At 53.0% G+C, this 26,074-nt stretch overlaps 3 protein-coding genes across 3 annotated transcripts in view; all 3 read left to right on the forward strand.

The window, feature by feature from the left end:
* Positions 1 to 13,950, forward strand: part of UBTD1 (ubiquitin domain containing 1) — a 51,098-nt gene extending 37,148 nt beyond the window's left edge. Inside the window, exons 2-3 of the mRNA XM_010833063.1 lie at positions 11,351 to 11,578; positions 12,887 to 13,950. Coding sequence (XP_010831365.1) covers positions 11,351 to 11,578; positions 12,887 to 13,272 — 614 coding nt within the window. The 3' untranslated portion in view covers positions 13,273 to 13,950. The remainder of the gene's footprint in view (positions 1 to 11,350; positions 11,579 to 12,886) is intronic.
* A 1,215-nt stretch (positions 13,951 to 15,165) lies between these two features.
* On the forward strand, positions 15,166 to 24,628 carry ANKRD2 (ankyrin repeat domain 2 (stretch responsive muscle)). The gene is given in 11 exon segments (XM_010833112.1): positions 15,166 to 15,347; positions 15,522 to 15,752; positions 15,754 to 15,859; positions 19,420 to 19,521; positions 20,770 to 20,928; positions 21,038 to 21,145; positions 21,635 to 21,733; positions 22,104 to 22,202; positions 23,002 to 23,100; positions 23,211 to 23,309; positions 24,348 to 24,628. Coding segments are annotated over 11 exon segments (1,434 nt in total). The 3' UTR covers positions 24,498 to 24,628.
* Positions 24,629 to 25,052: 424 nt separating this feature from the next.
* HOGA1 (4-hydroxy-2-oxoglutarate aldolase 1) overlaps positions 25,053 to 26,074 on the forward strand; it is a 22,286-nt gene continuing 21,264 nt past the window's right edge. Inside the window, exon 1 of the mRNA XM_010833066.1 lies at positions 25,053 to 25,632. Within this exon, the coding sequence (XP_010831368.1) occupies positions 25,422 to 25,632 (211 nt within the window). The 5' untranslated portion in view covers positions 25,053 to 25,421. The remainder of the gene's footprint in view (positions 25,633 to 26,074) is intronic.

Here is a 26,074-nt window from a genome sequence, read left to right on the forward strand (position 1 = left end):
ACACGTTTTCTATCCAAAAGTCTGTGGCTCAGCCTGAGTCCCTACAGAAGCGGGTATCTGGGTGCTGGTCACACAGGCATGAGAGAGCAGGCCTCGGGCTGAGCAGAGTGGAGAGAGGAAGGGCCCTCCTTGTTGGTAAGGAGAGTGAGGCAGCTAGTCCAGGGCTATGTGACTCCAGAGCCCCACCCTGGGCCTCTCATTTTGGCTTACCCACTCCTTTCTGCAAAGAGGGGCTTGTGAAGCTGGGTTTCCCAAGGCACAGGGTCCCCTGAGCCCTCTGCTCCTTGCCTTATGGCCAGTTCTGGCTATGAGCCTTCAAAGGACGGTCCAGATGGTCAGCTCAGGCAGGCCTGGGGTTCCCCCGAGCACCCCCCTGCCAGGCCCTCTCAGAGGCCTCATTAAACAGTCAAATCAGCCAGTCAGGCTGTCGGCCTAGTTCCAGATCAGTGCTTCTCAGCCCTGGTCACATATGAGAAGCGCCTGGAGAGCCTTTAAACCCCTCTGATGCTGGGCCCTACCCCAGGCAACTCAACCAGAATCCTGAGGCCCAGGCAGCCAGCTTTTGGACTTGACGTGCTGTGTTGTTGCCTCTCGAGAGTCTGCCCTCCAGGAGCTGACGGCCAAGTTGCAAGGGGACAGAACCGTGTGCAGGGGACATGCACACAAGGAAGGCAACCTGTGACTCAGGGCCGGTGTGGGAGGCTCACACCCCACAGGGCCAGGGGTGAGGTGCGTGTGGGCCCGGAGGGAAGCTCTGTCCTGTTGGATGGAGGTCGGGAGCAGGCAGAGCATGGGAAGGAAACCAGGGAGGATGCTAGCCTGACCCGGTCCATGATTCACAGGCAGTAGAGGAGGAAGGGGAAACAATGAGTCAGGCCCGGCTATCTGCCTACAAGGCCTGAGCCAGGCTCTGGAGGAGAAGGGACGTGCTCAGATGAGGAGTCCTCTGTTGCTCCACAAGCAGAATGTTGTGGGCCCTGAACTTTGCCGTGTGAGAAAGTGGGTGAGCTGGAAAAAGGTGGATTTCCAGATCTCAGGGGTGTCCAGCATCTGTGTGCACCTCACACTTGACCCAGGCACTTCTCACCGAAGCTCCCCAGGGCCTCTCAGCATCTCTGAGGTGCACAGAATTGGGCAGGTGTGCGCAGAGAGTGAAGGGCTGGCACAGGCCAGTGTGGAAACAGACCTAGGCCTTCTGACTCCAAGTTCACCCACTTAAGACAGGCCTGAAGGAAAGACAGGTGTGGACTGTAAATGAACGGGAGAATAGAGCCGCAGCCTGCGGAAGGGTCGTGGGGTCTCTTCTAGCTGTAGCCGCAGCAGTGCTGGGCAGATTTGCCGTTGTGCTTGCCGTGGAGGCAGAGGGACCGGTGCTTGGCGGAGGAAGCCAGGACCCCGGGGGCACCTGGCGCTGGGCACACCTCCATGGGCTGTTAGGTGGACTGGCTAGCTGAGTGGAGGGTGGACGGAAAGAAAAAGAAGCTGGAGTAACAGCAGAGGGAAGAGGACTCTTGAGTCTGGAGAAGAGCAAAGTGTCACCCTGTGATGGGGTGGTGACTTATTCCGTGCCATTCTAGAGTAGAGCTGGTGGCTTAATAACAATAATGGCAAAACCAAGTACAGTGACAGGAGTAAAGCCTCCTCTAGCCAGTGTGGAGCTGGTGTGTGTACGTCTTAGTCTTCAGGTGGAGGGAGCTAGAGCTATGGTCCTAGGAAGACTGCACCTCGGGTGTGGAGGCTTAGGTCAGTTGATTTATTATATATAATCTTCTTGAGCCTATTAGCTAATGAATACATATGTATATATTTTCAGTCTTCCCAACCTCCCTAAGAAGTGGGCTGTAATTAACTCCCTGCTTCTCAGAAGGGGAAGCTAGAAAGTTTAAGGCATTTACCCAAGGTCACGCCACTGATTTATGTCAGGGCTGATGTTTAAAGACCAGTCTCTCTGCCTCTAGCACCTTGACCTTCAGTCTGTGTTTCTCTGTCCTCCTGCCCGCTCCTTAGTTGGTGCTCAGTGAGGGGTGACTGTAACACTTTCTTTCTAACCACTTGATCCATTCGACACTGGAATAGGTTTCCTCCTGGCAGTGAGCATGTCCGGAAGTGCCCGCAGAATCTGAATTGCCCCTAGTCTGCACCACTGAGCCCCAACCAACCATGCGGACTTAGAATCTTGGGCTAGTGCCCGTCTGTGTTTCTGTCAAGCCCGCAGGAGCTGTGGATGCCCTGTCAGGCCCTGGTGTCCTGGGAGGGCCCAGCTCTTAGAGTCCTTTCTTTCCTGGTGAGGACAGGAAAGGTCAGACCGCCTCCTAGCTCCTCCAGTCTTGTTCCTGAAGTGTGTTCTGCTCGCTGCTTTTCCTATCAGAGTATTCATTATCTTTGGATCACACTCTCGATGTTTTCATGTTGTAGTTATAATTCAGCTTTCACTGGCAGTGGAGTGGTGTGCTAGAAACAGTTTACCTACCCCTCGAACCCCCCACCTTGACATGCACACAGGCAAAGGCTGTGGGGGTCTGGAACAGGTCACATGATCCCCCAGAGCCTCATCCTCACCTGTAGAATGAAGAATCTTGGGTAAATGACTTTAAGGTCACTCCTGGCTTCAGGATTCTGCCAGGCTCAGGGGGCCCAGCCTGATGGAGTGGCACAGGTGTGAGTGAAGCACCGGTGGCAGCTGACATCCAGGGCGACCGAGTCTTGGGTGTCAGAAGTCAGGCCTCTAGGCACCCGGCTGCCAAGCTGACGCTGATGTGGATCCTCGCTGCAGGGACCCTCCCTCCCTGACTACGGGGCTGTGGAAAGCGGTGGCAGAGGTGACCTGTCTCTCCTCTCTAGAGTCCTGAAGTAGCAAGGGGAGCTGGCCAGGTACCGGAGACCTTTCCAGCAACCTCTGGGGAGTTCCTGTTTTATTTATTAGCCGCCATCCTCACTCTCCTGCCCCAGGAGAAGTGCTGACCCTATGCTGTGCACCTGCACAGGGAAGCGAGCATCCATCAGACCCTCTCTTTGTCCCTGTCAAGCTTAACCTCATTTAACCCCCTGCATCCTCCTGCACAGGACGAGAGAGACCAGGAGTTCCCTATAGCAGGAGTTTTCAAACTTTTCAAAATCACAGCAACTTTATGGAAAAAAAGATGATAACGTTTCATTCTGTTCATTGCATAAAGGAGATGAGCATTACTGACTTGGCTTGATTACTAATTACAATAGTTACTGTCTTTTACTAAGTACTAGGCAGAGTGGTCTCTGTAATCCTTAGAGCAATCCCATGAGGTGGCAGTTACGTCCTCTTCACAGATGGGAACACTGAGGCTTAGAGTGATGAGGTGGGTCCCTGCACTCACACAGGTGGTCAATAACCCACACTGTCCATCTCTGAAGCCCCCATTCATACGTGAGTAGTCAGATTGGGGAGGGAGTCTTTGCTAAAGTGTCTGATAACTCACAATCATCTGTAATTAGGTTCCTCCTAGAGCCAGTAATCCTGGGGCTGTTCACATTCAGGCCAGGACTTTGTTACACCTGGGAGTAGAAATCAGCACGTGATGAGGATGGGAATATATTAACTCTAAGAAAGGAACAGGCTGGGTTTTGAGGTTTTGGTTTTTTCTTTTTTAATTCATATGAACTTAAAACAAGCAGAACTACTCTCATTTCTGAAACACCTGATGTGCTAACTCTGCTTATGAAATACATCATTCTTCCCTAGCCAGCCCCAGAAAAGGAGCTGTTGGTTGTATGGCAGCCTGGATCCCAGAGTAGGCCCTAGGGACTTGGGGGTTCTGTTTGTAGAGCTCAGAAAGGCCAATTTTTCCCTCGGGAAATGGGATGGGGGGCAGCTGGGGGAAGTCAGCTCAGGTCAGGGTGAGAGTTGATCCCAGCTCAGCATGGGATGGTTCTTTTTGCCTTGCCTGGCCCTGCTGCCAGGGGCCCTGGGGCTGGGGGCACAGAGCGGAGAGCAGACGCAGGGCCTGCTCCCCTGAGCACAGCCCAGTAAATGTGTGCGCTGTGGGCAAGCGCAGTGAAAGCATGCCCTGTCTCCACGGTTCTGTGTGCCCCCTTGTCCACACCCAAGCAGGGGGCCTCTGGGTAAGTTTATTTTCCTTGGCTGCACTTGCGTCTCTCCCATTGCCACGCAGGCTCCAGGCCCTCACTGGGCATAGTTTCTGACATCCAGGCCCCCATCCTCCAGCGGGTTTTCTCGCTGTACACCTCAGGAACTGTTTTTGTCCCTCCTGGCCTGCCACCCTCTGTCTTTCACCTCTCTCCCTTCCTGGGATTTCTTCTAGCAAATTCCTTCTGCTCCCCCATCTCTGATCTGGCCTCTGCCTCCCCAGTTCCTCCCGTTTTTCCTCAACAGCTCTTTCACTTCATTCACTCACGCATTGGGCAAACAGTGGCTGAGACCTGCTAGTGTGCCTGCCCCCAGGATCCCAGTGATGAATTTGAGGTGGTCCCAGCCTCATAGGGGAAGACTGGACCATCTCAGGGAACTGCAGTTGCCCCAGGCAGGGTGCCATCACAGAGCTGAGTTCAGGGCTCCCAGAGGAGCCTTGAATCCTTCAACCCTGCCCAGGACCCCTGAGACCAGACGTGTCCTAGGAAGGGTTGCAGTTTAGGAAACCTGGGGTGTCACTTAGCAACTGGCCCCATCCCATTCCCTCCCTGAAGCCTGGAGCTGGGCCTGAGGGAATGAATGGGGAAGATGGGCCCAGGCTGTAAAGAGGCCACGTGGGGAGGCCCCAGCTGAGCAGAGCTGGGCCAGCACTTTCCTTTCGAAGGTTACCCAGGCTCTGAGGGTCATCCTAGGTTAAGGCTGACTATAAATACCGTGCTTCCTGAAGGGATTACCTGGGCTGCGCTTCCCCTGCCTGCACCCTTCCTGGCCAGGCTGATCCTTTTCTGGGCCCACTGTTCTTTTGGGCCTCTTATCCCCTCTGCCAGGTGCAGCACTTCAACCACGTCTCTCCAGCCCCCTGCAGCCCTGCTCTGCCTGCCAGGGCGGAAGAGGAGGGGAGGAGAGACTTGAGTCTGCATCCTGGTCAGAGGGCCATTGCAGCCCAGGCCGTTGGGATGGGGAGGCCCTTGTCCCTTCTCCTTCTGCCTGGAGCATCATCTCTCCCACCAGCTCAAGCACGCCCAGGCTTGTCACATAATCAGTGCCTCTGGAGAAAACACTGCTGGCCCCAGCCTTGCAGCAGGGACCTGGAGCTGGAGCTTGGTAAACGAGTGTGGAAATAGAGCTTGGGGATTGCCATACGTATAAATAGGGCTGTTTCCCGGCTTGGGTGGACTGACTGTCCTGGGAAATCTCTGGTTCCCTTGGCTGGTCTCAGACTTGGTGTCACTCCCAAGTGGCTCAGGGGTGCCAATCCCCAAAGCCACGATAAGGATCTCCTGGAGTCTGAGATGAACGAGTGAAGGGACTGCCTGATTTTGCCTCGCAGCAGGCCTTTCTCCCAGTCCCCCCGCTGCCCTCTGCTGATCTCAGCTGTGATCCTCCACTGCCTCCCACCCCGCTCACTGCGCGTTTGTCAGACCCTTGCTGAGAAGCTGGGCCACGATGGTTCAGAGGGAAGCAGCCAGGAAGCAGCCCCATTGTCCTTCCATGGGTTCTTGAGAACCCCCTCTTGTGTAGTTATTCTGAATTAAGCACTGTGAATCTCACACACACACACGTGCGTGCACACACGCTCATAGAGGCACTCCTGCTGCTGCTGCTGCTAAGTCACTTCAGTTGTGTCTGACTCTGTGCGACCCCGGAGACGGCAGCACACCAGGCTCCGCCATCCCTGGGATTCTCCAGGCAAGAACACTGGAGTGGGTTGCCATTTCCTTCTCCAGTGCATGAAAGTGAAAAGTGAAAGTGAAGTCGCTCAGGTTGTCTACTTGAAAGTTACAGTCGTGTCCGACTCCTAGTGATCCCATGGACTGCAGCCTTCCAGGCTCCTCCGTCCATGGGATTTTCCAGGCAAGAGTACTGGAGTGCCTTGCCATTGCCTTCTCCAAGAGGCACTCCAGCTCTATGCAAATTGGAAAGGACCTTTAATGTTCTCTCTCCCACTCTCCTTTCAGTACCCTCCCCTGGGGGTGATATATCACCAGACACCGTTCATTATCTGGCCAAACCACAGCGTCCACCATCATTATCCTCCCCCGACCCAGACATCGTGCCCTCTGTTTTCTTCTTTCTTTACCCTCTGAATCTGCTCTCAGCAGCGACTCTGGAGGCAATCCGTTGAACTTGCTGATGTTAGGGTGTGGATGAGCATGCCAGCTCCACTTCTGTTTTGCTGTGTTCGGTGTGGGATTCATCAATCAGAATTGAGTGTGTACCCCAGCCTCACCCTCCAGCTCTGGTCCTGACACCGGTGGCGTTTCAGGCTACCCTGCAAGACCCCAGCTTTTGCCTCTACTGAGAAACTTACATTCTCTTCTCAGTTCCCTGCCCACCACAATCACAGAAACCCAGGATTATCATGGGCATTTTGTCCCTCCACAGACAAGCAGGTACCTTGATCTTTTATTTTGTGATGTTTCTTAATCTCTTTTGCCAACTTCACGGGGGATAAGGACCATTTCTGTTACTCTGTCTTTGACCTGGAGCTTAACTAGGACAGGTGGAGACACAAGTAGAGGCCCCTAGATGCTGCTGCTGCTGCTGAAACCAGCAGAGCCTGCCTGGCCCTGAACAGAGTCACCCAGAGCTGCCATGAACTGAAATCCTAGAGGCTGTGGGCCTTGGGTTCTCCAGTTCTCCACCACTCTCAAACCCCACCCCTTGGCGTCCCAGACTCTTCCTACTTTTCTGTGGCTTCTTCTCGGAACTTTATGTACCCCTTTTCCTTGTTAACAGCTTTCATTGTTAATAATTTTCATTATCTTATTACTAAAGTATTAATGCTTATTTTTGGAAACTTGGAAAATAGAAGCAAAAAAAAAGAAAAATCATTGGTAACCGCCAATCAGATATAACCAAACATTTTGGTATAAATCCTTCCAGTCTTTTAATATATATATGTAATTTTACATATATTTTTAGAAATAAAAGCTGGAGCGCAGAGCACTTGCTGTTCTCTAACCTGTGTCTCACCATATCAAGGACCTGTCCCCATGCTACTTAGCCTTCTCCTGCCCCATCAGAGTGGCTGCCAGGGATGCAAAGATGTGATGTAGCCTCTCTCTTGTGCACTGAGTTTATTTCTAGAAAACCAGTCTGAACTAAATAGCTTTGTAGATGAATTTCCACCACACACGTGTAATTATTTTCTTTGAATATTTTCTTAGACCCTAAGGACTTCCTTGATAGCTCAGTTGGTAAGAATACACTTACAATGCAGGAGACCCCAATTCGATTCCTGGGTCCAGAAGATCCCCTGGAGAAGTGATAGATTCCCCACTCCAGTATTCTTGCGCTTCCCTTGTGGCTCAGCTGGTAAAGAATCCTCCTGCAGTGCGGGAGACCTGGGTTCAATCCCTGGTTTGGGAATATCCCCTGGAGAAGGGAAAGGCTACCCACTCTAGTATTCTGGCCTAAAGAATTCCATGGACTGTATAGTCCACAGGGTCGCAAAGAGTCGGACAGGACAGCCACTTCGATTTTAGAAACCAGATTACTGAGCCAAAGGAATGCACACTTTTAAGTTCTTTTGGTAACATAGCGAATGCCCTCCAGAAAGTTTGTATCAATTTGTACCACATATAAAAGTGTTCATACCCTTTCCACTGCCCAGTATTTTTAATGATGAGACATTAGGGAAATGAAATTTAAAATATTAATCATCAGTTTGCTTGTATGTTTAGAGTAAAAGCTTTCTTTTATGTTTTGTCTGCATCTTGTCTAAAATTGTAAGCATTGGTGTTTAGGGATCCAGACAATTTTGTCATGTCTCTTACATGTGCTTCCCTTGGACCTGGCGAACTTTTCCTGGGTACTTTGTTGCTGTGTTTGATTGACTGCAAAGGGAGCCAGCCCCTGGCCCAGAGGCGCTGTGACTGCCCCCTGCTGGTGAAGAGGTGCAGTGCCGACTGAGAAGGCTGGGCTCCTGCTGCCCTTTCAACCCTCCCCCTTCCTACCACTGCGCCCTATTCTAATATTTTCTAGTATTTTCAGTCTAAAAGGACCAGCGTGCAGGGTGAGGAATTTTTAAGCCTTTGTGTCTTGGGTGATGCAGATGCAGTTAATACCTGGGGAGGCTCACGGGCGTCGTGTCCATCCTGGGATGAGAAGTGTGTCTCTGACAGCACAGACAGGAAAGCATGCTATTCTCTGTGTGGAGGGGAGGAGACTCTGAGGGCCAGGTATGCAAGCAAAGCCTCCTCCAGACACGTGGGGCCTCCTCAGGTGACAACTTTGAAAGGTGACACCATGGGGGCGTGTTTATATTAGAGTGAGCTGAATGCATACACAGTTACACTTCAGATATCCTGAGGTCACAACCTCAATTGTCAGGGACAAAATCAAAACCTGACCGTGTAAGTAAGGGTGGCGGTGGGGTAGAGGATCTGAGCAGAAACAACAGATGTCCCAGACAAAGCCTAGTCTCTGTCTTCTTTAGGAAACCTCTGTCTTAGAACCAGATGCTCTCAATTTTGACGGTGCTGACAAAGCTTTCTCAACCCTCAGCAGATTAGGAGTGGCCCATTAGCTGGGCCTGACCTCTACCCAGAAGGAGCAGCAGTTAGATAGAGACCAGGAGGCAGTGACATCTGGCAAAGAGGAAGGAGACGGGAAAGCTATAGAAATGCGCTCAAGAAGTTAAAAGGTCCTGGCATCTGGGTCCTTGGGTGGAGGGGCAGAAGTGCCATATGCTGGAGGTCCCAAGGGTGTCACTGCATAAAGCCTGTGAATCTGGAGGGACCAAAGCTCTTGTTAGGGAGACACCACTGCTAGAGGACCAAAGAGAAAAGGATCAGAAATCGTGAAGCAGGGGGATTTGATTGATCCAGGCAGAAACACCTCCAGGCCAAAACTCCACAACAAAACACGTAAACAGTTCTGTCATCCTCTATTTCTTTCTGCCTCCTTTCTGGCGTTCACACTTAAGCCTTTGATCCACCTGGGCTTTGATTATTGCGGCGGGTGTGAGGTAGGGATCCTGTTTCATGTTTTTGTATATGGAGAACCTGTAGTCCCAACACTGTCTGTCAATAGCCCGTTGTAAAGAAAAGTGTCCAGTGTTTCTCCTCTACTGCTCTCACAGAATACTTCTGACGATAGTTTTGTGGGTGTTTTTCCCGTGCCCTGTTCATATTTTTAAGGCTCTCGTTTCTTAAACTTGGTGTTTTCATCTCTTGTGTCTGGTAAGTCCCATATCTGAAGTCTTTGTGCGTCTGATTCTCTTGCCTGTTGTTTTTGCTGGCTCGGGCTCACAGTGCCTTGTTTCTTTGTATGTTGTGATTAAAAAAAAAACGATGACCTTATTATTTATTTTTCTTGGAACTTCATCTCGGGAATTCTTTGAGGCCTGGTTTGAAGTTGTTTTCCTACAAAGAGGATTTGCATTTCCTTGTGCTAACCCAGGAACACTTCAAATTAAACATCTGGCTTTGGAGTTTTCTGTCTGCACAGGTAGGGCACACCCACGGGAGGGCCGTGTGTGGATTCAGTGTGACCCGCGGTGGGACCCACACGCTGTCGTCACTTACCGTGTGACTGCAGGCCAAGTCATTCAGTCTCTCTGCCTGGCCCACTATCTGTGAAATAGCAATAATAATACCTAGCACCTAAAGCCATTGGAAGGGTGAAGCCGGATGATGTAGGTAAAGTGCTTCCAAAAAGCACTTTGGAAGTGTTTGGAAGCACTTTGTGTGTTTTCTTTCACACAGTTAGACAGTGAAAGTCTTCCTCTTCCCTTTAGGAGCCCCTCTTCTGCTCCAGCCCAGGGCTCCTGCCCCAGCTTTAGTTCCCCATCCTTCCTAGGATCTGACTCGTAACAGGAGTTGAGTGCTTTTGACCTCACCCGTGTGGCTCATTCTGCCTTCAGCTTTGAGATGACTGAGCTTCCTAAAGCCTTTGAGGGATGCTTCTGCCCTCAAGTCTTGACCTGGGTCCGGAGTTGTCTTGGGGGTCACTTGGGGCTGGGTAACAAGAATCGTGACATTTCACAGAATTGTTTTCTTCTTCCAGTGCTGCAGGGGTTTTTTGGTTGGTTGGTTACCATTCAGAAAACTTCTTTGTAACTTTATGGTGGAATATTAGTAACAAGACGTATAAATGTTTATTATTTTTAGTCATGGGACTATACTTGGACAATAATATAAGTGTGAAATAAACAGCAGGTTGTGTATTGGCACAAAAACAGTTAAATCCTTTTCTATAACAAGGATTATTTTTAACATAAATTGTTTTTTGTTTTTAAAACTCTATTTAGAACTGCAGCTCTATTGAGAAAAGTGAGGAAAGGGAGCTGAAGGGAAATGCGCCTAAGTGTCAGCAGTGGTTACTTCTTTTTAAAAAATCATATTTATTTATTTTTGGCTGTGCTGGGTCTTCGTTGCCACGTGGGCTTTCTGTAGCTGCGGCGAGCAGGGGAAGTGCTCTAGCTTGTGGCGGTCAGGCTTCTCTTTGCGGTGGCGTCCCCGCTGCAGAGCACGGGCTCTAAGGCGCTTGGGCTTCAGTTGTTGCAGCTCCTACCCTCTAGAGCACAGGCTCATTACTTGTAGTCTGTTGGTTTAGTTGCTCCACGGCATGTGGGATCTTCTTGGATCAGGAATTGAGCCCATGTCCCCTGCGTTGGCAGGCAGGTTCTTTACCAGTGAGCTGCCAGGGAAGCCCCAGCAATGGTCACTTCTAAATGGTGGAATTCTTGAGTAAGTTTTCTCCAGTGGCAGCACGGTACAGACAGTGGTCAGAGAGTGACCTTCTGGTTCAGAAAACCTGGCGTTAAATTGGTGCCTGTGGGGCTTTAGACCAATGACAAGCTCTCTGGGTCTTAGTTCCCCCATCTACTGGGTCGTTTTGAGTCTAAAATGCCTAGCCTGTGATCTGGCACAAGCTGGGTCCGAAAATGGTCGCAGTTGTTTTTTTGTTTTTTGACACGACTACATTTTTTCCAGATTTTTAAAATACTGAACACGTGCAATTTTATAATCAAAGAAAGAGAATAAAATTAAGACTTAAACAGCAGCAATAAAGGCAGTATATACTTTGCTGACAAAAGGGGTTTTCACCCCCAGGTGGGGTTTGCGCAGTTTCCAGACTCTTCCCTGAGTCCAGGAAGGGACCCAGAGACCCAGATGCTCAGGGACCACAGCAGTGAGGACTAGGGAGGCTGGGCTGGGAGAGGGCGGACCACAGTCCTGGCTTTCCACATGCAGAGCTTCTCCCTTCTGTCCTGCCCAGGACGCAACGAGCCCCTGAAGAAGGAGCGGCTGAAGTGGAAGAGTGACTACCCAATGACTGATGGGCAGCTGCGCAGCAAGAGGGATGAGTTCTGGGACACGGCGCCCGCCTTCGAGGGCCGCAAGGAGATCTGGGATGCCCTCAAGGCTGCCGCCTACGCGGCCGAGGCCAACGACCACGAGCTGGCTCAGGCCATCCTGGATGGAGCCAGCATCACCTTGCCCCATGGTCAGTGGGCAGGGCAGGGGCTATCTCCACCAGAGCAAGGGGGCTGTTGGGGAAGAGAGCCAGTGGCCAGCCCCATGTCAGGCGCTTCCATGCAGGCTGTGGGTGGCAAGTGTGGCTACTCATTTGTTCATTCAGGCAACCGTTACGAGCATAGACCAGGAGTGGGACACCAAGAAAATGAGAACACAGCCCCTGCTTGCCTGAGGAGGGTGTGGAAAGACACAACACATCTCAGGGCAGTGTGATGAGAGCAAGTTAAAGATTACTTGGGGCCCTTTGGGATCCTAGCACACCTCAGGTACCAACCTTCTGTTGAGTATTATTATATGATGGGCACCAAGCTAGAAGCTTCTGTTGCATCATTTCATTTAAGTTCATAACAGCCCCTGAGGCTGTGCAAAGCAGAGAATAACAGTGGGAACTCTAGAGAGTCAGAAACTGGGTTTTAACCGTGTCTCTTTCCTAACTATGTGACCTTGAGCTTCTCACATTTAAAACCCAAGTGACTTAACAGTTATAAAGTGGGGATACTTCCCTCATAGGATGGGTGTTAGGATTCAACAAGATACAGATAACATCATTTAGTCCAGTCTCAGCATGTAGTAGGTGCTTAAGATACAGGAAATATATTACTACGTGCAATACATTGTACCAGTAAAAAGATTGAAGCCCCCCTAGGTATGAGTCATGAAGAGCAGGGCTTATGCTACTTCAATCACATATGCTCAGGAAGGGGTTGCTGAATGAACAAATGAAAAGTAATTTGCTAAGGTTGAATGAGCCAGACCTGGTGGAGCCAGAATGTCAGCCCAGGTCTTCCTGACTCTACCTCGGGCCCCCGCCAGCTGTACAAGGAAGACGTGACCGTAGGGTGGGTTTGAGGACTGTGGGGTGACCATGAAAGATATATTTGTCTGCTCAGTCTGCTGTAGCAAAACAGTGCAGACTGGGTGGCTCACCACAGAAATGTAGTCTGAGAAGCCCAAGATCAAAGTGGCAGCTGATTTGGGTTTTGGTGAGAACTGTCTTCCTGGCTTGCAAATGCCACCTGCTCACTAAGTCCTCATTGTGGGAGAACAGAGAGAGAGCTTTCTGGTATCTCTTCTCATAAGGGCACTAATCCCCCTGGATCAAGGCTCCACCTAAATGACCTCACTTAACCATAATTGCTCTCATGTAGGCTCCAACATCCAAGTACAGTGGTGCTGAGGGTTAGGGCTTCAGTGTATGAATATGATGGAGGGGACACAAGTTAATCCATATCAGTGGGTCCCCAAGCCAACTCTGACCGCCCTGCCTTTCCCACAGGCACCCTCTGTGAATGCTACGATGAGCTGGGCAATCGCTACCAACTCCCCATCTACTGCCTGTCGCCGCCCGTGAACCTGCTTCTGGAGCACACAGAAGAGGAGAGCCTGGAGCCCCCTGAGCCCACCCCCAGTGTGCGCCGAGAGTTCCCGCTGAAGGTGCGCCTCTCCACGGGCAAGGACGTGAGGCTCAGTGCCAGCCTGCCCGACACGGTGGGGCAGCTCAAGAGGCAGCTGCACACCCAGGAGGGCATCGAGCCATCCTGGCAACGATGGTTCTTCTCCGGAAAGCTGCTCACAGACCGCACGCGGCTCCAGGAAACCAAGATCCAGAAAGATTTTGTCATCCAGGTCATCATCAACCAGCCCCCGCCGCCCCAGGACTGAGGAGCCCATGGACCCCTGGGCAGAGAGGCCAGGGGGCACTCTGCAGGGCCGAGAGGCCTCCCGCCTGGAGCACTAGGCCCCCCCACCCTGCCGCTGCCTTTGAGAGGTGTCCTTTCCTTCAGGGGCACCTCTTGTGTATGGCTGCTGGGCAAGCCCTGAGAGGACCCTGTTTCCCGGGGACACCGCGGGCCACCAGTGCGCGGCACACCAGCCTTGCCAACTTGGTCAGAGAAAAGGCAACCAGGGCCCTCCACCTGGTCTCTGTCTCCCGAGGCAGGTTCAAGCCACGAGGGCCAGCCCAGAGGCCCCTGGAGCCCGGATCTGTCCTCTGGTGCTGATGGCTGTGCTCACTCCGGTTTTCTGCTCAGGGTCTGAAGCAGCTGCTGTCTCCCTCCCCTGACTCTGCTCTGGGCACAGGGCCAGTGCCCTGGAGGGGAGGGGACCACACGTGAGCCCCCAGGGGCCAGGAGCCTGAGGCTGGCCTCTGCCTCTCCCAGCCCCCGGCACAGTTGGCAGAGAGGGGGCAGTGGCTGGGCAGTGGTGGCTGGGGGGCTGCACAGGGCCATCTCCTGGCTGTGACCCTGGCGATGGGGGGTCTGCAGCCTGGTCGTGGCCCCACAGCAGGTCCCTGTGTATAGACATATCTGCATATTTATCAATAAAGCCTTTTGCTCCTTCCTTCTTGCTTGCCTGGCTTTGACTCTGGGTTCTCCTGCGGCTCTGTGGAGCCTGGAGCCAGTTCAGGGGGGTGGAGCAGGTGGGTGTGCAGCCTGCCCAGCAGCTCCGGGCACGGCAGAGAGTATGGTGAAGCAAGCTGCAAAGTGCTGGTGTTCAGGCCTGCATTCTCATGGGTCCTCAGGAAAACCCACTTAACCTCTGAGCCCGCTTTGATTATCTTTCAAATGGAGGTGGTGCCACCTGCCCTGCCCCCTTCCTCCGTTGCTGGCAGGATTCAATGGGATAATGGACGTGAACTCACTTTGAAAGCCAAGGTGGCATCACAGGCAGCATTAGTTAACCTGCTGCTCTGCTCCTGCAGCTCAAGGGTGCTGGCTTCCCTCTGCAGTCCCTGAGCCAGGCCCTTGGGACTGGGGGATGTGCAGTGTCCTGGAGATAGTACCCTCGGTGACATTACAGTGAAATCTCTGACGCATTCCGATGATGAGCCTGTGTTGGCTTGCCACCAAGAGAAGCAGAGGGCAGAAGGAGCCGGGTCTTCTGTTTCCTTAAGGGGGAGCATGCAGGTAAGCGGAGAGGGGCATCTTAGATAAGGTTGTTTGGCTTAGGGCAAGCCACGTGAGTGTCACGGAAGCACAGGGCTGTGGTGTCTGGTTCACTGGCAGGTTAAACCTGGGTTGTGGTGACCCAGGACTTGCTCCCACAGATCCAGGTGTGGAACTCAGCAAAGCAGGTCTGCCCTTTCTCCAGTTGGGAGTAGTTTTTTTCTCAGTAAGCATGACCACCGGTCAGGGCAGCCTGACAGGGAAACCAGAGAGGGAAGGATGATCAGCTGGAGATCATCCTTCCATCCTGGTGTCCTTGTCACCCAGGCTTAGCCCTGCATTCTGGCCCTTTTGGTGGCCTCTTTTGAAGCAAGACTCTCTATAAGTCCCCCAGAGGTCCCCTGAGACAGACAGACGGGTGAGGTTTGTCGGGGACTCATGGGTTTCCCAGGCGGCACAGTGGTGAAGAATCTGCCTACCAATGCAGGAGACACAGAAGTTGAGGGTTCGATCCCTGTGTCGGGAAGATACCTTGGAGGATATGGCAACCCACTGCAGTATTCTTGCTGCGAAAAGTTCATGGATAAAGGAACCTGGCGGGCTACAGTCCATGGGGTCAGAAAGAGTTGGACACGACTGAGCACAAGCATTAACATGGACTTGCGGCCAAATGCAGCGATGCTTCACTAGGGGGCACTGTGGGACGCCAGAGACGCAGAGATCTGCGAGAGCTACAGGCAGAGGGAGGCACCTGCCCTTCTCCCCACCCCCCATCCAGCCCTGCAGCCCAGGGGAGACAGTGTCTGCACCTCCCCAGAGCCAGCGAGCCTGTTCTCAGGACAGCCTGGGAATGTAGGCCTATCTTGGGTTTCCACATTTGGCTTTTGGGACCCCACACTGGCACTGGCTGGGCAGGATTTCGAGGCATCCAGCAGGTGGCACTGCCATCAGAGCTAAGAGCAGCCAGCGGGTCCTTGGAGCAGCCTGGGTGCCTTGGCTGAGGCCCAGCTGGGCCTGAGCACTCAGGACAGGCGCCTGGCAGGCTCCTTCTTGCAATCCCCGCTCTCAGGGCACTGGGCCCTCCGGCTTAATAGGCCAGGGGCTAGGGGTTGCCACTGTCCCATCCTTCCCCCTGCGCCCTGGGGCTGCCCGGGGTGAAGGTGACAGGTGGGGGAGGCAGGTGGAGAATTGGGCCAGTGAGCTCATGGCAAAAGCACCTAGCGGGGCGGGAGTGGGGGCCCTGGCATATAAAGCCCCCGGGGCCTGCTGAGGCGGGTTGCGACGGCACAATGGCAGACTCTGAGGAGGTGCAGCGGGCCACGGCACTTATTGAGGAGCGGCTGGCACAGGAGGAGGAGAATGAGGTAGGGCTGGGGTGGGGGCCCAAGGGGGTTCCGGGGACACCCGGCTCTGCTGTCAAAGGAAGGCAGAACCCGGCTGGGGTACCTGGCAGGAAGGAAGACAGCCCAGTTGGTGCTATTCCAGGGTGCTCCTGAGAGGGGGTTGTTGGTAGTGGGAAATGAAGGCTTTAGCCCCCAGATCTTGAGAGACAAGTGGCGAGCCAAGCTGGGTTCCCCGAGACCCTGTCTGCTCACTTGGGCCTTGAGAAGACGGGCTAAGCTACACAGAACAGGACAGCCAGGATGCGGCCTGGGAGTGCGGGGCCCCGAGATCCCCCAGCTGCTGGGTGGGAGGCTGGGACAAAAGGAACTCCAGTGTCTGGTCCCTGAAGAAGGATAAAGACTGGAAGCAGAGTGAGGAAGGGATGCTGGCAAGGGAGACATGGGTTTTCTAGGACCATCAGCCACACCAGGGGAGGCCTCTGAGCACGGGCCTCTGAACAGTTGCATTTTCTGTGGAATAAAGAAGCAAGGGAGGAAGGTGTGGGCTGGTCCCACTGTTCATTTGATGGAAACGAATACTTGACCTGGAGTTTCTCTGCCAAGTGCCTGATGCTGGGAGGAATGAGGGGCTCAGTAAGGTCAGCCCCTGCCTCTCCCTTACCAACCCTGTGTTCATTTTAGCTGACATTTGTCAGGCGCACAGTCGACTCAGAAACAAGGCAGAGTGGAGAGAGGGTGAAATAGAAGTGTAACTCAGAATGAAGGAGCACAGAATGGGGGTGATCACATTGACCATGGACCCTCTTGAGGACTTCTCTGTGCACAGGAGGGCAGTGTCAGGCCTTCAGGGATGGCGAGTGGTGATCAGGATGGGGAGGGTATTCCAGGCTAAGGAAATGGCAGGTGCTAATTTCCAGGTGTGGAAATGTGACTGTCAGGAGGGAGTCTGGCAGTAGGGGCTGAGGCTGGGAAGGCAGGCAGGGCACAAACCAACAGGCAAGGGCCACATGAAAGATACTCTGTGGCAGTGGGAAGCCACTGCATGTTGTTGAGTGAGGCACAGTGGTGCCATCTAACCTGTTAGGAAGGCATCTCTGACAGCCTTGAGAAGAACTTGGAGGGGGAGAGACTAGCCCTACCAGGAATGGGAGGGAGGAGATAAATTCGTTTAGAGGTTGTGTGTGTGTGTGTGTGTGCACTCAGCTGCTCAGTCATGTCTGACTCTTTGAGACCCCATGGACTGTTGCCCACCAGGCTTCTCTGTCCATGGAATTTCCCAGGCAGGAATACTGGAGTGGCTTGCCATTTCCTCCTCCAGGGGATCTTCCCAAGCCAGGAATTGAACCTGTGTCTCCACCGTCTCCTATAGACTTCATTCATAAAAGAAAAAGGTGAATGGGATTGAGGAAGAGGGGAGGGTCAGGACTCCGGTGGAAGAAGACACGAGGCCCAGGGAAGGGAGGGCAGGTTTGTCTCGGAAGAGCTTGGACTGAGCCCACTGAGTCCCAGTCGGGGCATCCCTGGCTCTCCAGGAATGCCATTTCTCACTCCCCCAAGGGCATGAGCACCAGGGCCAGGCGGGTGAGTCACGCTGCTGGACCATTTCTGGAATGCTGCCACTGGACACAGAGATCTTCAGCAAGAGGACAGGGAGCAGTCCTCATCCGTTCATTCATCCAGTAAATATAGAGGCAAGGCTGTCAGGACTCTGCGTGCCCACAGAGCCAGCCTTGCCGCCAGTGCCTCCTTCGTGCCAGGCACTGTGCTACAAGTGGACAGGCATTCTCTCATTTCATCTGTGCGACCATCTATGAAGTAAGGTGGATTTTGTTGTGTTGCGTTTCATCAACGAAAACCCAATTCAGGAAACATTTCTTGAGCACCTGCTGCATGGCAGTCCACAGGGACAAATCCGAAGTGAGGGGCTATGGAGTCTGAGTAAGGCACGGGTGAGCAGTAGAGACCCGGTTGTTCCCAGCAGGCCCCAGCCCAGCAGCATTCTTAGAGGAGAGCCTCATATCCAGCCTGCACCCCTCTCTTGGGGTGGGTGGGGAAGGAGGACCTCGGAGACCAGCCCAGGGACTGGGGCTCTTCGATGGGGACTTTACTGGGCTAGGTCATCACTGAGGACTTGGAGGTGTGCAGAGCTGATAAGCTTGCCTGCCATCATCCATGAACTCATTCATTCATTTACTCTCCAAAAACTTGCTGAGCACCTACTATGTGCTAGCCTCTGTCACAGGTGCTGGGGTTGCCAAGGTGATTAAGACCAACCCATCCTCTAGATGCTTCAGGGGCTGGCCAAGATCCCACATGCTGTAGTAGCTGAAGCCCTAGGCGTCCCCTGGTAAAGATGCAGTGTTTCAAGCCAGGCCAGCCCTTGGGTGACCTCAAACCATGTATACTTCATATGGAAGGGAGGCGCCAGTGGACCACGGAACATCTGAAAAAGAGCCCTGGAAAATCAGCCCTCAAATGACCGTTGAAGAGTATAACCCTTGGAGTGCAAAAGGCAGCTGAGAACTCTAGAAGAGGGAGTCATTCCTCCCCAGCTGCCACCTGGACTCAGCACCCTCCAGCCTGAGTGAATATCCTGGCAAGGTGGGGACTTCAGAGATAGCGGGGGCGGGGGCTGCACTTCATAAAGAGTGTTTTCCTTTAGAAGAGAGGAGGAGGTGACAAGGAAGCAGTCCAGGCAAGTAGGAGCTACAAATGGGGAGAAGACCTTGACAGAGTTTCCACCCTGTATTATTACAATGAGAAGGTTAATATTGGGGGCTTCCCTGGTGGCTCAGATGGTAAAGAATCCACCTGCTATGCAGGTGACTGGGGTTCGATGCCTGGGTCAGGAAGATTCCCTGGAGAAGGGAATGGCAATCCACTTCAGTATTCTTGCCTGGAGAATCCCATGGACAAAGGAGCCTGGCAGGCTACAGTCCATGGGGTCCCAAAGAGTCAGACATGACTGAGCAACTAACACACACCCAAGGTTAATACTTAGAGTTCACTTTAAGCTAAGAGCTGGAGAGCTGCAGGTCCTACCCCTCAGATATCCTGAGAGCAACAGTTTCCATGCCCTAGGATTTCACAGATCAGTAAAACCTGAGGGAAAGAAGTGGGTAACTGACAGAGTTCTCAAAGTTTTACATTGTCAAATAAGCCCATTAAGAAGTTCTCATCATTTATCACAATTATTTTATCAAAGTGAATTTTAAATGTCCCTAAACCTAACCCCCCAAAAGACCTCAGTGCTTATAAATATTGAATATATTTAATTTCATTAAAACTCATTCTGCTGGCCCTTAATCCTATTTTGCTGGAGACCCAGGGCTGTCAATAGGCAGGTATTTGAACTGGAGTTGGGGTTGAGGCTGAGTTGGGGAACCCAGCTCTGAGGTGGGGAGCGCAGCTCTAACCTGGGCCTCTCCTGGACCAGACAGGAGTGGAGCAGGTGAAGTGCTGTGAGGTCACACAGGAGGAAGACTTTTGGGGGTGTCCTTGAATTAGTTGTGGGGGAGGCTGTCAGGTCCCCTAGGCACAGCAGGCAGATCCTGGAACCTGTCCTCTCCCTGGTTCCCCAGAAACTCCGAGGAACCACCCATCAGAAGTTGCCCATGGAGATGCTGGTGTTGGAGGATGAGAAGCACCATAGGCCTGAGAGTCCGTCCTTACAAAAGGTTAAGGTAAGTGCTAGGAGAAGCAGTTACAGTCTTGCTCCTCCTAGTATAGTCCATGAACCTGCAGCTCAGCACCGCTGGGGCATGTGAGTGATGCAGCCTCCTGGCCCCACCCCACACTTGTGAAGGGGAATATGCCACCCCCAAATATATCACTTTAGTATACTGATTATTTTAAAAAGTCATTTGAGAAAAAGCCAGTGTAAGAAGAATACACTGACCCTCCTTTGCTCCCCAGAAAGCAGGAGATAAATCTCCCATGTGAAGTTACCCTCCCTCTATCAGGAAAGCAGAGAGCTTCCTTATCACCAAATATCAGGAATTCAGGGCTGAGAAGGCTGTATAAACAAAACTTGTTGTTTTCTTCACTAATTAGCTCCTCCAAATCCAAACTCCTTTGTCTTTTCAATACTTCACAAATTTATTGTTTCCTTGCCTAAAAGGTATAAAAGCTGCCTGCTTCAGTCACTTCTTCGAGTCTCATATTTTTATGGACTACCATACACATGAAATTAAATTTGTTTCTCCTATTAATCAGTCTTACATCAATTTAATTGTTCAACCAGCCAAAGAATTTAGAAGTGAAAAGGGGGAGGGGTGGTGGTGATAAAGTTTTCCTCTGCACACCTGCTGAGTCAGAATCTGCAGGTGTCTAAGATCCCAGGGGACCCATTTTGGAAGTGGCAGTGATGAGGCAGCCATACAACAGGGCGTGTGGTAATGGGATGCCGGGAGGCTGTGTGTGCTGACAGGAGAGATCTCCATGCTGGTCAGAGAAAAGCAGTGTCCAGACCACAACATGGAGGATGGAAAGGGCATCAACTGAGCTGTGATAGAAGTTACCTCTGCGAGAGAAGGGCTTTCATGTTTCTGTATTATTTTTATGAACACAGAGAGGGATGGAGGGAGGGAGAGAGGCGGAGAATTGCACGGGAAGATGAGAATCAGGAGCTGGTTCTGGAGGCCTGTGCTAAGAACTGCCCTTGAGATTTCCTCATCAACCCCCCCCCCAACCTATGTGGAGCCTTGAAACTGGGCAACTCCCAGCCAGCCCCCTCAGGCCTGCCTGGTCCCTCGATCTGAGGCATCTGTGTCAGTTTCACTGGCTTCACCTAGTCCTGGGCGGCAGAGTTAGACCTGGATTCTTTCTTCCTTGAGAGGAGCTCCCTGTCCTCCACCTCCGGCTCAGCTCAGAGGTCCCCAGGCCCCACACTCCGTGTCCCAGTGTGGGGTTGATGGGCTATCCCCACGCAGGGCCAAGAGCGCGTGCGGAAGACATCTCTAGACCTGCGGAGGGAGATCATCGACGTGGGCGGCATCCAGAACCTCATCCAGCTGCGGAAAAAACGCAAGCAGAAGAAACGGGAAGCCCTGGCCGCCTCCCAGGAGCCACCTCCAGAGCCAGAGGAGATTGTAAGTGTTCTAGGGAGGACACTTGTGTGGGCAGGGGGAGCCGGGGGAGGGGAGGATGGCGCGGATCACCTCGGGGCGGCCCCCCCATGACTGCATTCACGCCCTCCAGACGGGCCCTGTGGACGAGGAGACATTCCTGAAAGCTGCGGTGGAGGGGAAGATGAAGGTCATCGAGAAGTTCCTGGCGGATGGGGGTTCCCCTGACACCTGCGATCAGGTGATGTTCTTTCCGGGCCCGGCACCTGTGCCAGCCTCCTCTTAGAGCTGCGCCTTGTGAAATGAGAACAGGCATCGGTGTCCTTTGAGAGGGGGCCCCTCAGAAGATTTGGGATGCCCCCTTCCTTTCCCCACACAGGTCTCTAAGGAGACGCTCTCCAGCTTGAACCACCTCCAGAGTAATACATACCTGGATATTTAGGGGGAAAAGAGGAAGGAATCAAATACAGAGTTGAAGACCAGGAGAACTGGGCTGGAATCCCACCGGCACCATGCCCTGGTTCAGCTTGTGTGCTTGGGGGGCAGTGAGAAGGTCCCCAGTGCATAGGAGGCCTCCGAGGCTGGTCCCACAGAGCATGAAGGAGCTGGCAGAATGTGGACCATATGGGGACACAGCACAGGGGTCAGAATCAGGCTGGGATAAGCCCTGGTCTCAACCTGGGTGGATGATGAGGACAGGCTGGGGCCCTGACTGTTTCTCTGGGGACAGTTTCGCCGGACTGCCCTGCACCGAGCTTCCCTGGAGGGCCACATGGAGATCCTTGAGAAGCTTCTGGAGAGTGGGGCCACTGTGGATTTCCAGGACCGGGTGAGCAAGAGGCAGGTGTTGGGTGAGGGGCAGGAGGTAGGTCCCGCACTAATGGACTCCCTGTCCCTGCAGACCTCCCACCTGGGACATAAACAGAGTGCCTCGGGGCCAGGCCCCACTGCTAGTGTGCTGTGTGAACTCGTGTGGGCACCACCTCCTCCCCAAGCCTTGTCTGTAAATCTGGCCTGGACTAATGGACCCCCCGAGGGTTCTCCGGCTCTACTCCACCCACTACCCAGCCACTGGAGTGTCACTGTCCTTCCCTGGACCCTTCCCCTGGATATCTCCCTGCCCTCTTGGCTGGGGTCCTTTCCCCGAGGGCACACTCTTCCCTGAAGCTCTGCAATGAGGCTCCATCCTTCCTTCCTAGCTGGACTGCACAGCCATGCACTGGGCCTGTCGTGGGGGCCACTTGGAGGTGGTGAGACTCCTGCAGAGCCGAGGAGCAGACACCAATGTGAGGGATAAGGTGAGGCAATAATGCTTACAGATGTTGGGATGGCAGAGTGGAGGGGAGGGAAGCAGAGGGCGGAAAAGCAGAAAGCAGGTGGCTAGCGAGCTAGTTTGGTTTCTGGGGTGCCTCAGAGCCCGGGAATAAGTCTTGCCATCAGCAGCAAATGCTTGGAGACCACCATCTGGGAATGGAAGCAGGAAGAGCAGAGGAAATCCACTATCTTGGTGACTTTAGGACCATCCAAAAGATGCAGGATTTGTTCACCCATGAAATCATTCATCATCCTTCTATTTATCTATCCATCCATCCATCCATCCAGTGATTCATTCATCTGTTCACTTTTTTATCCATCCACCATTTTGAATTCACTCAATCCTTTCTGTGTAACCTTGAACAGATGATGGCCTCTGAGCCTCTGTTGCTCATCTATGAAACGTCTTTGTAGAGTTCTTATATATATTGGATGGGGAAATGTATGTCAAGTAATTATTTGTTTAACATAAGACTGATGTTTTGTAAGCTTTTGCTGTGTATGTCACATAGTCATCTCTTGATACGTGGCATCTATTATAATTATTTTAAAAGGGCAGAGGAGTGAGCAGTTGTTCACATCTAGTGAGAGGGGAATCATAGAAGGCATCCCAGAGGAGGTGGCAGGTAATGCCTTAGAGTTAGATCATCAGAGAGGATGATGGGAAATTACAGAGTTCCCTCCCCCTCCTTGGGAGAAGGCTGGAGTTGACAGCCCCTCCACCCTTAGAGGCACCAGAGCCCAGGTCCCTTCAGCCAGCATTTTCTGCTTCCTCCCACCCAGCTGCTGAGCACCCCCCTGCATGTGGCAGTCCGGACGGGGCAGGTGGAGATCGTGGAACATTTTCTATCCCTGGGCCTGGACATCAATGCCAAAGACAGAGTGAGTGTCTGGGTTCCCTCCAGCCCAGCCCTGCCGCAGGGGGCTCCCTGTGCCCCCTGAGGGCTCCCACATGCTCCCATGGACCATGCTGAGTGTCACACTGGTTCTAGGAAGGGGACAGTGCCCTGCATGATGCTGTGAGGCTCAATCGCTACAAAATCATCAAACTGCTGCTCCTGCATGGGGCTGACATGATGAGCAAGAACCTGGTAAGTTCCCTCCTTCCCTGATTCAGTAAACAGGGTGCACTGGTTTCCCAGGCCCTGTCCCGGGCACTCGGAGGAAAGACAGAACTGAGCAAGACCTGGCCGGCCTGCTCTCGGGGCACTGTCACAGTGGAGGCTTCTCCGGGCCCCTGGGGATTTGGGGCCCACCAGCTTCCCTACTCTCTATGCTTTTCTACATCCAGAAAATCTAAGTGCAGAAAACAGCCAGGAGGGTAAGAGGACTTCCCAAAGGCCCCCGAATAGAACACAGGGGGTCCTAAAGTCCAGGCTCAGGGAGGCCAGAGTTGTGGAGAAACAGAGCTGAAAGGAAGCTAAGCACTTGGTACACTCATTCCTAGCACCCTGCATTTGCTCCTGTGGTCCCCTAGTTTCTTTAGGATCCTATATCCCCTCGTCCAAGCTCTTCTCTGGGGCCTAGAGCAATCACAAAAGGGAGGAGAATTGAGTAAGGGGGCATCGTGACTCAAGAAAGGCTGGCAGGAGGGGGCACAGTGCAACATAGGGGTGGGAGATTAAGAGGTACCAACTATTATGTATAAAATAAGGTACAAGGATATATTTACAACACAGGGAATATAACCAATATTTTATAATAATATAAGTGGGGTATAACCTTTAAAATTGTGAATCATGATATTGTACACCTGTAACTTATATAATATTTTACGTCAACTATACTTCAATTTTTTAAAAAAAGAAGCTAGCTGTATGAAAAAAAAGAGGGAGGTTGAGGGGATAGCGGGAAAATCAGAAAGATGAGGGGAAGGTGTAAATGAGGACTTAACCTGGGCATTGCTCACATCTTGAAATGAAAATTTTCTGTTGTGGAGGGAGTCCTGCACGTTATAGGATGTTTGAGCAGCATCCCTGGCCTCTACTCAAGATGCCAGAAGTACCCCTGACCCCCAAGTTGTCATAACTGAAGATGCCTCCAGACATTGCCAGTTGCTCCCAGCTGGTGAGGCACCTTTCTGGGACAGACTTCTCAGCAATGACCAGATCTCCTTTTGGTTCCCCCAGGCAGGAAAGACCCCCACAGACCTGGTGCAGCTGTGGCAAGCTGACACCCGGCACGCTCTGGAGAACCCTGAGCCGGGGTCAGAGCAGAATGGACTGGAGGGGTCCACCGAGAGTGGGCGGGAGACCCCCCAGCCTGTGGCAGCCGAGTAAATGCCTGTCCCGGCCTACCAGGCACCTGGCCTGTCCCCTGCGTACAGCCTGAGGGTCATAAGAATGGCCCTCAGAGCTGAGGACACCATTCCTCTGCATACACCCCAGGAGCACCCACAAGCTACTGCAATAAAAAAAAAAAAAGTCATTTTTGCTATGTGTGATATTTGTTCTACTTGTGCCTGAAATATTTAGGAATGAAGGAAGACTGGGAGCAAGGATGGGCACAGGCGAGAGGGGAACTTGGAGCCTTTCCACCCTCCTACCCGAGGCCTCTCCTTGCCTCTTCCCTCTCACCCCACTTCCTAAGACCCAGCGTGGATCAGCTGCGAAATGCCCTCTTCCTGGGGCCCCCTCATGGTGACAGCTTTCCAGTGGGGCTGTGTATGCCCAGTGCAGGCCTGTCATGTGGCAGGCTCGGCAGGAGGAGCTTGGCAGGGGTGTGGGGCAGTCAAGGGGCGGCAGATCCCAGGCAGCTTCTCACCCCGCTGGCGGCACCTCCCACAGGGGCGGGCTGGCTCAGCCAGTCAGCTCAGCCAACCCTTCAACTGCCAAGCAGAAGACAGGAAGCCAGCCTGGCTCCTGGCTTTGGGGCTGGGAACTGTGGGAGGAGGGCCCAGGCCCCACTGGAGGCAACCTTTAGTGTCAAGACCCCAGGAACCAGTCCTCTGTCTGGCCAGAGGGACACAGGCTTGTGGCATTTCTCCAGAGGCTCTCTAGGGGGAGGGAGGACCTCCCTGGAACCATAGGCCTAGGCTCTGACCCTGGAAACACCCAGCCTGGGCCTGCTGAGGGCCAACAAGTCAGGGCAGGGGGCAGCAAATTTTTAACTCAGAACGTTGATCATTAACAGGGGTAGGAAAGAGTCCAAACCCAGCATCCCCCGAGGGCAGAGACCAGCTTGATCTCGAGCCTCCTGCAGAGATGCCGGTCCCCCGAGTTTGGTCCTCTGTGAGGCTGGGGCTGAGCAGGGTCTTGTCCAGGACCCTGGGGGGCTGGCCCTCAGGGGAGGGCAGGGGGATGGACCTCTCAGGCATCTACCCGCCTGTGACCACCCCTTTCACTGCCACGGCCGAGGTGGACTATGGGAAACTGGAGGAGAATCTGCATAAACTGGGCACCCTTCCCTTCCGAGGTAAGTGGGATCTGTCCACTGGGGGAGTTGGAGGGGTGTGAATGACCCTGGTCTCCTCAGCCAGCGACCAGAGGAGGGTACACAGGCTCTGTGGAGCTGTTCACGGACAGTCGGGTACCCTGGGGGTCATTCCATTACAGGAGAGGAGCAGGGGGGCACTGGTCTGGGGTCAGGAGGCAGACAGGAAGCTAACTGCTGGCCTGTGACCTTGGAATAAAGATCATCTCCCCCAAAGCCTTGTCAGCACCCTCTTCTGGGCAAAGCCTCCTTTGGCCAGATTAATTCCTGTTCTGCACCCTCTGACTCGTTTCCCGCTTTACACAGGTGCCTCCCCTCTCTGAGATCAGGGACAGATCACATTTGTGACACTCAACATGCAATGCAGCCCAGGCATATAAATGAAGATAGAAGGGGCAAGTCCCGCCCATCATCCCGCCCCGCC

Source organism: Bison bison, unplaced genomic scaffold, assembly GCF_000754665.1.
Source record: "Bison bison bison isolate TAMUID 2011002044 unplaced genomic scaffold, Bison_UMD1.0 scf7180017862979, whole genome shotgun sequence".
NCBI classification, from domain to species: Eukaryota; Metazoa; Chordata; class Mammalia; order Artiodactyla; family Bovidae; genus Bison; species Bison bison.